At 34.6% G+C, this 13179-nt stretch overlaps 1 protein-coding gene across 1 annotated transcript in view; it reads left to right on the top strand.

Annotated features, from left to right (window-relative positions):
* Positions 1-675: 675 nt before the first annotated feature.
* The window catches only part of LOC133323318 (potassium voltage-gated channel protein Shaker-like), a gene marked incomplete at its 5' end in the record, with an annotated part of 68839 nt that continues 56335 nt past the window's right edge, over positions 676-13179 (top strand). Inside the window, 3 exons of the mRNA XM_061532259.1 lie at positions 676-799; positions 4242-4410; positions 4989-5085. Of these exons, the coding sequence (XP_061388243.1) occupies positions 676-799; positions 4242-4410; positions 4989-5085 (390 nt within the window). The remainder of the gene's footprint in view (positions 800-4241; positions 4411-4988; positions 5086-13179) is intronic.

Consider the following 13179-nt stretch of genomic DNA (forward strand, 5'->3'; position numbering starts at 1 on the left):
TTTTCATGCCCATATCACTTAGTGGCCATTAAATATTCATACCAAAAAAATTGAAATACCTAATACTGCCAAAAGTACAAGGTGTTACACCAGGAAATATATATTTTTTTATTGCAACAACAAATTCCATTCCCACCGCAAATGAAAAAAATATATTTAAACGATATCACACTTTATTATGTGGCGGCAAATTACAAATACATATGCCCAAATTGATTTAGATTGCACTGTGTGAACTTTAACAAGCACTTTTGGAAATTTTTGTCAAGGAGCCAAGAAAAAGTGGCCCCCTAAAGTGGTCGAAATGTTCGTTGTGTTTGTGTGTGCGATGGTTTAAAAATTTGTGATTGCAATTTTTGATGACTTTGCTTACAAGTGGTTGAACAAACATGGGTTTTTTGCAAGCACTGGGTTTGGGTGGGGACTGGTTTTTTTGGCAACATGAAAAAGAGCAAAAGTGGCAGGACGACAGGCAGACTTGGCTCGTAACCTGAAGAAGGCTTTACAATTTAACAAGGATATTTTTTTTTTCTTCTTTCAATTTTTATGACAACATAAAAACAATTCTCCATAGGCTAAGTGTTTAAATTGCATTGCATTTTTTATATATACAAAAAAACTATTAAAATAATAATTTATATAATTTTTTTCCTTCTATGTTTTTTCTCCCTTTAGGTCTTTACCCAAATTAAGCAGTCAAGACGAAGAAGGGGGGGCTGGTCATGGCTATGGTGGCGGGCCACAACACTTTGAACCCATTCCTCATGATCATGATTTTTGTGAAAGAGTTGTTATAAATGTAAGTATAATTGTGTGTTGTTGTTATTTTTTGTTGGTTTTAAATGTTTAAATTATAATTTTTGTAATTGTGGTTATGGATTTTCTGATGATTATCCTGTAGTAGTCCAGTCTTTAAAAAAATTAATTAAATATACGATTGTAAACCCTCAACCTTGTGACTAATGGTGTAACTTTTATACGACAAAAATATGCCTCATCTATAGACCCCATGTAACTTTGTTCCAAATCAGTTTCCGATATATCTGTCTGGCGGTTGCGCACGATAATTCTCGAAAAGAGTAACCAATTTTATACAAACGTTTAAATATAGATCAAGTTCGAAGATAGGATATATCGGTACTATCCTTCTAATTCTAAAATTTGTAAATCAAACATCAAACAAATGTAGTGTTCGATTGGATACACATTTTGTACATCGTAGTATGTTTATCAAACCTAGATCAAGTCTGAAGATGGCACCCACTCTACTCTTAAGTATGAGTAGTTCTTTGTTACAAAAATACCTTCTTTAGATCTTCAATATATAGAAAACCGTCTAGATGTGTTCTCAGCGCAGATGACCTACTTGACGTTGTCTATAGACAGAAATCAGCTTTTCCTTAGTTCAGATGTCTTTTTTATAGAAAATCTTCTTCGTTCTTTCTAGAAAAAGGAGAAGCACTTACAGAAAATCTGCAGGGCATCTATAGACCCGTACATCGAAAATCTGTAGACCCCATATAATGGTACCTCTATGTTTTGTTATTTTGAGGATTTCAGCTATTTTTATACCCTACACAAGTATGTTGTAAGGGTATTATAGTTTTGTGCAGCCCCAAGAGTTTGTAACGCCGCGAAATATTGATCCTAAACGCACCTTTAAGTATACCGATCGTCATACCTCGACTAGCTGAGTCGATCTAGGCATGTGTCTGTAAGTCCGTCTGTCCACTATAATTTGTAAACACGATACAGGCCACAGTTATGGACCAATCTTCACGAAATTTTGCATGTAGGATGGGTTCTGCCCAATGAAGACCCCTATTGTTTTTGGTAAAGATCTGTTACTACTTAGGGGATGAAATGGACCAAAAACATTATTTTTGTCTGACTTTCTGGTCGCTCCAGAGGACTCAATTATGGCCCAAACATCGCGAATTTTTACATGGATAAGGGGATCGGGCCAACAAATAAGCATGCCTATTTTGATAAAGATTGGCCAATATTTAGCGGGTCAAATGGACCCTGACTTTTATGTGAAAAATCACAACATTTGTATTCTATAGCGTATATATTTACCCATGAAGGACATAGATCCGAGGAGTTGACTATATACCTTTCAATTGATACCAATTTTATTGCCGTATGTACTCGGGTGTGGAAGTTACATCTAAGTATTTACAGGTGCTTACGTATTCAGATATTATTTAGTAACCCATTACCACACTAGAGGGCGGTAATATATTTTGAAATTTTTCATGAGGATCCCCAGGTATGGTCAAGGACAATGCTTATAATTTTCGGTGATGATCTGATTATAATTTTGCAAGAGGGTGTAAATATCGGGAAATATTTCCCAAGCTCAGAATATAGAAGAACAGAAAGTTCGATTTACGTGGAAGTTGTGTAGGGTATGATATGGTCGGCCCCGTCCGACTATATTGCTCCGCTCACTGGTTACAACTGAGTTGTTCCAAGTTTTCTTCAGTCTAAAAATTTTAAATTTTGGTCCATTATTTAGTATTGTGTACATATAAAGGAGCATTTATTTCAGTTGATGATCCTAGACACTTTTCCAAGCGATGTACCTATATGTTAGTATTTCGTAAACAACTTCATCTAAAGACAAATAAGAATAATCAGATCTTTTAGATACAGAAAAGGTTCCGTGGTTCAAAAGGTTCAGGTACTTCATGGACTGGAAATCTTTCCTAGGTATTCTATTATCAGGTATAGTGAGGACATGTGAGCATCTTAAATTCTTCAGAACATCTAGAGAGCAAAGAGCTATACACGTAGGATCCATACCCAGTAAACCTGTCGGAAGTCTTCTATAGAAAAAATATCTTCCTCAGGTCTTCCAGAGACGTTCTCCACAAGACTTTCATCGGATTATATAAACCTTTTACAGGTTTTCTGTATGCAGAAGATTTTTTCAAATATTTTATGGGCAGGAGTTGTTTCCTAGGTCTTTTGCTGCTATTTATTTGTTCCCAATAATGCGGTAAACACTAACAAAAGAAAAACTCCCACATCTGACTAGATAGAACAATAAAATTAGTTCGATCTTGTCAGATGACTATGTCATTCAGAAGTAAATATATACGCAATAGAATAACAATCTTGTTATTTTTCACACAAAAGTCCGGTCCCATTTGACCCGCTAAGTATTGACCGATTTTCACCAAAAAAGTTATAAATATTCTATGGTCAGATTTTTTCCTCTGTGTAAAATTTCGCGATATTCTGGTGAAAATTGTGGCCTCTAGAGCGACCAAACAAAAACACAGACAAAAATTAAGTTTTAAGTCCATTTCATACAATAACAAACAGTAGGGATCTTCTTTGGCCAGAACAAAGAAATTTTCGACTCGGAGATTGGACCATAACTGCGACCTATATCGTGGTTTGAAATTATGAGGGACAGACGGACTAAAAGGTGGATGGCGATACAAACTCTTGGGGCTACGCAAAGCTAGAAAAATAATTTGTGTTATTCTCATGTGTTGATATCGAATTTTTTATTAGAAGGTCAGGGAACTTCGGATGCACTGCACCTCATATATAATTTTTATTATTTTTAGGATTTGTATTATCGTTGAGTAGCAAATCTTCCTAAAATTTATATCCACCGACTTTGAACATAGTAGCCCCAATATAAAAGTCCAGCTATACTCTATAATTACAAATTTTCTAGGCTGGCAGCCAATTACAATAGCATAACTAAACGACGTTTTTCTGATAGGTTCACATTTGAGAAAATTTTAAAACTTTTAATATTCCAATACAGTATACGGTCCCAATAAAGGCACCATTAGATTCTATTTGTATGAACTGCACTCGTCGAGACCCATTATATTCTTAATATGCCATGAACATTGTGGTTCTGACTATTGAAGGTTTTATAAAAAAAATCTTCATGTTGGAGAGAACAGCTTCTTCATGTCTGCTTTTGACAGATATAGAAATAATATTTTCAAAGTCTTCCATTGACAGAAGAACAGCCTCAGACATTCCCGGGACCAAATGCCTCCCTTAAGTTTTTGGTACACATAAATCGTTCTTAAGTTTCTCTATAAAGATAAATCCTTCTTCTTACCTTCTTGCGACAGACAACATACCTTAGATGTTTCACAGAGGGTACCCGCCTTTAGTATCTCTACCCCTTCGACAGTCAAACGTCCAAGTTATTTGTTTGTTATATTCATAATGTTCATATTCCTCAATTTATTTCATTTCAGGTAAGCGGGTTAAGGTTTGAAACACAATTACGAACGTTAAATCAGTTCCCCGATACGTTACTGGGGGATCCAGCTCGGAGATTACGGTACTTTGACCCGCTGAGAAACGAATATTTTTTTGACCGTAGTCGACCGAGCTTCGATGCCATTTTATACTATTATCAAAGTGGTAAGTTCGATCAGTTGCCAAGAATTTTCAACTTTATCTCTTACAAGAACAATAACAAAACAACACTTTACAGCCAGGACAGGCTGGACACACTTAACATTTTTATATATAAAAAACTATTTCTATATATAATAAATTTTCTATATATAATAATATTGAAACTAACTAATCATGTAATATTTTTTCTCCTCTTCTTTTATATTATAAATAATAATCAAAACCAAAAAAACAACAACAATATCTACTACTACATCTACAACGATAACAACAACAATAATAATATATTTATATTAAAATATTTGTATTTATTATTTAAACATTTTTTTATTTATATATTTTAATTTGAATTTGTTTTTTTTTATTTTCAATTTCTTTTTTTGTTTTTGTTTCTTATTTACGTGTTGAAAATCCCTGTTACTACCCTCTCCCACCCTCCGAAAAAACGTAATTTATGTTATCCTGTTGTGCATCATCCTCCTTTGATTTCCTGCCTGCCTGTCTGACTGCTGCCTGCAAAACAAAAAATATTACCAAAAAACCAAAAATCTGTATATGAATATGAACAATGAAATTTCTAGGTGGCCGACTACGGAGACCGGTCAATGTCCCTTTAGACGTATTTAGTGAAGAAATAAAATTTTATGAATTAGGTGATCAAGCAATTAATAAATTCAGGTAAGATTTAATTTACCACCTAACTGCGTTAAATGTACGTTAATCGTTGAGTTTTATACATAAATACAGACTTTGCAAAAAAAAAAAAAAAAATAAATTGATTTTTCAAAATTTTATACAAAATTAAAAATTTTATATTCTTTGTGCCACAACAAAATGTGCCTTATTTTTTTTCAATTTCCAAAATTATATCCTTTATTGGCCGTAAAGAAACAAACAATATTTTCTAATTTTATTTTGTTTTTTGTATTGGAATGATTAATTAATTGATTGTTATAATTAATATTGAAAAATATATATTTTATTTGTTATACAAAAAAACCGTATTTGTATGAAATATCCACACAATTGCAATATTACTTTAATTTTTTCGTTTAAAATTATTTCCTTTATTTTGTGGTTATTTAGATAAGAATAAAATTTATTGCAAATTTGCTTTCCATGTTAGTAATTTGACTTTGAAAATAATTTATCATTTTGGAAAACTGTCGTAGTTTGTTTTATGGTTTTTTGTGCAATTTGTTGTTAATTCGTTCGATCGCAAAAAAAAAACATTATAAAACAAATATTCTATACTAATATACGAGAACAGTGCGTTAAGTGTGTGTTGATAGGGAGCTGATGGGATATATCAGAAATATCTATATTATTAAAAGAGTAAAATGATTGACTGACTTAATGATTCATCAACGACCAGATGGAACGGCTATAGATAGAATCTTGAAATTTGGGATGAGAGTCACTCTTAGTTATGAGTCGTTTATTTTGAAAGTGGTTTAAGTCCATGATACAAATCTTGGTTTCCCATTTTCTATGATGTTTAAAGGCACAAAGCCACAAACAAAATTTATACCACTTAACAATATTTTTGAAACAAATCAAATTCAAAACTTTAAATATCTGTATTAAGAACCAGTAGAGAAAGTATTAAAGTCGGACTGGGCTGATTATATGATACCCTTCACCACTTTGGGTATATCCCACAAATGGAATCCTAACAGACGTCGCATTTTTGTCATTCTGAAACCTATACTAAATTTTGGTCAGATATAGAGTTGCATCTTACAATGGGACAAAATTATGTAAATAAATTTAAAGCAAAATATCGAAATCTAAACCGATTTCATCGAAACTTGTCATATGTTAGGTTACACTTATATCAGTATGTTTTTTGCATTCGGCCACATTTTGAGTTATTCATTAACTTATAAATCCAAATTTCGTGCAAATCGAAGGATATACACGGACTTTGGTGCACTATTTACCTAAAATCGGACGAAAATATGTATGGGAGCTATATCTAAATCTAAACCGATTTTCACGAAATTTTACACACATTGTTCTAGGGTTAATTCAGAATGCTAAGCCAAATTTCGTGCAAATTGAAGGATATATAGGGCCCTTGGTGCACTATTTACCTAAAATTTAGCTATATCTAAATCTAAACCGATTTTCACGAAATTTTACACACATCGTTCTGGACTTAATTCAGTACGCTATGCTAAATTTCGTACAAATTGAAGGATATATATGGACTTTGGTGCACGATTTACCTAAAATCGGACGAAAATATATATGGGAGCTATATCTAAATCTGAACCGATTTTTCCCAATTTCAATAGAGTTCGTCCTTGGAACAAATAAGTGAACTGTACCAAATTTCATCCAAATCCGATCACAAATGCGACCTGTACTTTGTTATCAAAAATACATGGACGGACGGACATGCATAAATCGACTTAAAAAGTGATTCTATGCATATTCTCAAAAGGAACCCTGTGTCTATCTCGTTTCCTTTTGCCTGTTACAAACATATGCACAAAGACATAATACCCTGTACCACAGTGTGGTGAAATTTGGATTGAGGGTCATTGATGGGTAGATGTACAAAAGGTTTTTTTTTGAAATTCGAACTATAAGTATCCGAAAAGTTCTAAAATGTACTAAATTTTTTTATAGAGGATAGAACTAATAAAATTCAAATTTGGAATGCGAAACAAGTTTGAGAAGTAGGATTTATATAAGGAAATAGTTTAGGAAACGCGTACACCTGTATGCGAAACATACGAAACAATACTAAATTTTATACAATTTTAAGTTGGAGGAATGTAATGAATATTCAATACAGTATGCAATACAGTATGCATTTGAGTGAACTGATAGAACTGAAACATTGAAATTTGGAAATAAGATTACTACGGCATTATAGAATTGTGGTATTTAGGTAGTTTAGGAAATGGTACTAAATTTGGTACAATTTTAATTTAGTGTGAACAGATAGAGCTGAAATCCTGAAATTTGGAGTTAGGACCGCTGTTGGTGTGTAAGATTGGGGTATGTAGGAAATTTTCGAAATTCGTGCTAATGTGTACTAAATGCTGCTAAAGTTGAAATTTGAAATTAAATTGAGAAATAAGATTCCTATTGGTTTGATAAGGTAGTTTTGGAAATTCGTACTAATGTGCACTGAATAACTTGGTACAATTTGAATTTTATGTGTACCTATATAGCTGAAATACTGAAATTTGGAGTTGGGATCACTGTTGGTATGTAGGATTGGGGTATGTGGGAAGTTTTGAAAGTCCTTTACTAAATGGTAATAAATTTGGTAACATTTTGATTTGGGATGGTGTCCTAAAACTGGGAAATGAGAATTTTATTTGATTGTATGATATAGGCGGTAATGGAAATTTGTATTTATGTATACACAATTTGATAAAATTTGGATGTAGGTGATCCGTAGGCGGTGGTGTGTGAAATCCTAAAGTTTGGAATTAAGATGGAGTGTTGGTACAATTTTGATTAGATTTCTGACATTTGAAGTTTTCCGTGAAAACAACATGTTAAAATATTAGGTTGGCGAAACTTTATTTAACATGCACTGTAACATCCAAATATTCACCGTTTTGTTGTATGATTTGTTGCCATTTTAAATGGAACATCATAGAATTCCTGCTCTCTATTTGCAAAAACCTGTAGTAGTCGATTTTTACAATCCTCCCTAGATACCAATTTTTTATCATTAAAGAAATTTTGCAATGCAAGAAAAATATGATGTTCGCTTAGTGCCAAGTCGGATGCATTAAAACTTCCCAACCAAGATCCACAAATTTCGGGCGAGTCACTGTAGATGTGTGTGGCCTAACATTGTCCCGGTGGAACACGACACCTCTCCTGTTGGCCAATTTTGGTCAATTGCTATCGTCAAACGGTCCAGTTGTTGACAGTAGAGATCAGGATTTAGCGTTTGGACATATGGAAGCAATTCATAATAAATAATCCCCTTCCAGTCCCACCAAATGCATAGCAAAACCTTCCTAGCCGTTGGTCCTGGTTTATCCACTGTATGAGGTGGTTCACCGCTCTTTGAACACGATCGTTTCCACTCAAAGTTATCGTATGTGATCCATTTCTAATCTCATGTCACCATCCGTTTAAGAAATGGGTCTATCTCATTCCGTTTGGTCAAGGCTTCGCAGATCGAAAATCGATCCATCATATTTGTTTCTGTTAATTGGTGTGGCACTCAAACATCGAGCTTCTTTTTGAATCCAGCTTTCAGTAAATGCTCATGGGCGATGTTACGACTGCTAACATGTCGGTCAACTTAAATCATTTCTCTGTGTCCCGAAATTTGGGTCAATACTGGTTAATTTTGTATAAGGCATTTTTTTTTACAAAATTTACTATTAAATAAAATTGCAGCTGAAAGATGTGTTCAAAATTCGGAATAATTGGGGTATCTTTATATAGGGTCTACCTCGAAACACAAGTCAATATAGGTTTTATTTTTTTAAATCTTATTTTATTTTCTTCCCAGTGGGAAGTCAAAATATTCCTTATTATTATGATTACAAATTTACTTCACTGCAAGGAAGGACACCGACTTCGCCGGATTTTATGCCGATGGATGATTTCAATACCCTACACAACTACGTTGTGAGGGTATTATGGCTTTGTGCAGCCCCAAGAGCTTGTAACGCCGCGAAATATTGGTTGTAGACGCACATTTAAGTATACCGACAGTCATATCTCGACTAGCTGATTCGATCTAGACATGTGTGTCTGTTCGTCCCTCCGTCTGTCCATTATAATTTGAAAACACGCTACAGACCACAATTATGGAATAATCTTCACGAAATTTTGCATGTAGGATGGGTTCTACCCACGGAAGACCCCCATTGTTTTTGGTAAAAATCAGTTCATATTCAGGAGATGAAATAGACCAAAAACTTTAATTTTGTTTGATTTCCTGGTAGCTCCAGGGGCCACAATTATGGCCCAAACATCGCTATTATGTACATGGAGAAGAAGATCGGGACAAAGAATAAGCATGCCTGTCAATATTTAGAAGGTCAAATGGACCCTGACTTTTGTATGAAAAGTGGCAAAATTTGTATTCTATAGCGTATATATATATATAAATATACTCCTGCAGGACATAGACCCGAGAAGTTGATATTATATCCAAGAGGAGTGGTTGACCTTTATATTGATACCAATTATATTGTCGTATGTACTCGGATGTGGGAGTTACACTTAAATATTTACAGGCGCTTAGACTTTTTGACTTTATACTTTTGTCAAAAAAAAAAAAACCAACACCAATTTCAATAATTCCGGGATATTATATTCGAGATAAGTTGCAGGTTTTATGTGCTCGAACATGGGATTATATTGTTTATTATCGGTAGAGTCGGAAATGTGGCAAGTGCCCCACATGTTCGGGATAAAGCTCTACTGAATATTTAAGCTCAATGACAGATGATCAGTATAGTACGATATAGTGCATTTGCCGATCTTCTAATTTATCGATTTAGTTGTAAAATATGCCTTTTACTTCAAAATAGGCCTCAGAATGGGTGACACTTTTTCTGGCAAAAATTCATCCGATCTAAAATTGTTTGAGTACAAGGAACAATTTCAGGGGACAGATTTTTGGGTGCGCTAGTTATTCGAAACTGATGATTTTGTAATGGAATTTTACGTTAAATTCAGTCCATCAATTTTTTGTAATATTAAAACTTCTATAGATGGTGTTTCAAATATTAACAAGCCTCACCGCCCTAACCTGTTTCTTGACAAGTGTCTAGTTTCTACAAGGTATACTTTTTTTGTAAGGATATCTCCATATCAGACCGTTAAATATTGAATTCTTCTCCCTCAGCATCTAATTGGAGATATACCTAAGTTATTGATTTCCCCTCTAATAATATTTTCTCTATTTCGAACATAAATTCTTATTAAAATACAATACGTTTTGAAATATATATTCTGAGCACATTACCTTAATTATAAAATTAGTCGCAGACTATTTTATAAACAATACATAAACAAGCATTTAATTTATAATATTTTTAGTCAGCAGAACCTACAACTTAACGCACTGTCCTCGTATTTCTACAAAGAAAGTAAATTTGAACAAATTATAAATTGATTTATTGTTTGTTTACAGTAATAAAACAAAAATACAACAACAACAAAAATATATATAAATAAAATAACAAATAATCTGGCCCAATAAAAACACATAAATATATCAATACAAACAAACAAGATTCACACATACATACACACAGACACACCTGTACACATATATACTCCAAATACATACATAACATAATCACACACACACACACATATCCACATACACAGACACACAGCAAGCAATGTTGTTTAGGCATTAATTCACTTGACCACCAGCTTAAAATTTTGTTCATACGACAAAGGGGCCGGCCCGTGGTATCAAGTTGAACGAAACAGAAAAACAAAACAAAAAAGCAAATAAATTGAATTTTTAGACAAATTCACATATTCACACAGACACCAACCAATCGAAAAAAAAGAAACACTTTCGTTCAAGTAACAATAATGAATGAAGACACACACACTCACAAAACACCCAAAAAAAATGTGGGCGCAACCTACCCCACTTGGTGGTGGCGGCGGCACATCATTCCGGCACATCTAACATGAAGACATAGGGAAATGTTTTCTTGTTGCCAAAAAAACATAATAATATTTTTTTTGGACCAAGTCAATACTTCTAGTCGTCATGTTGTGTGTGTGTGAGTGTGCATATAGCCACTCTCCATCGAGCAGGATATTGTGTTACGCCCACCAGCATTTTGTAGAAAGCAAAAAAGCAATTAAAGCAAGAATGCTAGAAAAAGCATTGCATGAGCTTTTTTAATTAGATAAGATGTGATGTGTTTTTGCTGTGTTCGTTCTCTGTTCAATACAAAAATAATAAAATAATCACTTGACTCAACTCAAGCGACGATCTCTCTTTTTGTGACATAAAAACACAGCCTCTCAAAAAATTGTCCTGAATTTTCCTGAGAGAGAATGTTTTTAATTACAAAAAGATAAAAAACTTAGAAAAAAAAAAATATAAACATTTACAATTACTTTACACGATGTGAAACACAACACAATTTTAATACAAATGTAAATGTCACAAAAAATATATACAAACATAAAATGATAAATTGGGTTATATATACAGTTCGATTTTTCGATTGATCGATTAGTTGATATTTTATAAAAATATATATTTGGAGGAAGTCTATTTTTAAGGTAACAATAAAAATTGGGTATTGATAAATCACAAAACAAGCTTCAAGTCTATAATTCCCATTATCGCAGTAAAAACGTCATTAATTTCGTTCGGGCCGAGTTTTGTATAGCCTCCACCACCACCACCAGCGTGGTCTCCTGTTATGAACTCGCTGCTCTAACCTCTAACAACCTTCTTTCTTAGCAGTTTATATTCAATAGATATTCCACCTTGAACTCGCACCTGGACGGTATGACGTGCAGGAGCTGATCCAACGATCTTGTTGTCGACAGGATACAGCACTTCTTTGTGCACCTCCTTATTTACTTTGCGATATTTCCGTCGATCTCTACATAGCAAAACTCGTATATGTCGTGTCCCCAATCTAATATGACATAATATTGCTGCTGCCATCTTCCTCTTTCGTTAATTCCGGTTAGTCTTTTTGGGTATTCTCGGCCTTTGCGGAAAGTTTCGATGTAGTGCCCGTCTTCTCGATACTATAACCGACATTGCACCCATCAGTTGATGTATTCTGGTGGCAGTATTCTTTGGCGTTGAGTTGGCTGGGGCTTCTCTATGTATCCGAACATGGGGTATATTTTTAATCCCTTATTCCCCCTTGAACTCGCAACTAGGGAAATCGAGGTGATCCAGGATCTTGTTGCAGGAGGAAGGATTTTGCAGGAGGTGATCCAGGATCTTGTTGCCAACCTCATCCAGCACATCTTTATGCACCTTCTTACCTAGTTCGCCGGAAACGTTATTCTCGTCGATCACATAGCACAACTCGTGTCTGTAATGTCTCTTGCAACCTTCGCATACGATAGCGGTTCCTTACCATTTGTTTGCAGCCATCTTCCGCTTTCATTAATTTCAATTAGTCCTTTTGGGGAATCTAGGTCTTTACAGAAAGGTTTCGATGTAGCGCCCGTCTCCTGGATACTATAGTTAGGTTTTGTGTCCTCAGTCGATTGATTCTATGTCAATATTACTTCGGCACTGGTTGGCATTAGATATTCCCCCTTAAACTCGCAACCAGAAAGATCGATATGGTCCCCATTTGCAGAAGGTGATCTAAGATCTTGTTTATGACCGCATCCAGCACCTCTTTGTGCACATCCGTGAAGTTCGGTTAGTCCTTCTGGTGATTATCGGCCTTTACGGAAAATGTATTTATAGTGCTCGTCTATAGCACTAGAGCTAGGGGTCTCCGTCCTCAGTCGATGGATTCTGGTGAAAGTCCGGTTGTGGTTTGGCTCAGTCGGTGATGACATGTCTCCTGCCTTACCATTGCTACTGTCATATTTCTCTTTCGTGAAGTCCGGTAAGTCCTTTTGAAATTTCCGGTCTTAATGGGAGGATACTACGGAAAATTTCTTTATAGTGCTCGTCTTCGGGATACTAGAGCTAGGGTTTTCCTTCATCAGTCAATGGATTCTGGTGGCAGTCTCTCTCCTTCTCTTTCGTGAAGTCCGGTTAGTCCTTTTGAATTTTCTGGTCTTTATAGGATACCAGAGCCCCTCAGTCGATTC

Source organism: Musca vetustissima, unplaced genomic scaffold, assembly GCF_032173495.1.
Source record: "Musca vetustissima isolate MV318-11 ecotype Yass unplaced genomic scaffold, APGP_CSIRO_Mvet_v1 utg3768, whole genome shotgun sequence".
Lineage (NCBI taxonomy): Eukaryota > Metazoa > Arthropoda > Insecta > Diptera > Muscidae > Musca > Musca vetustissima.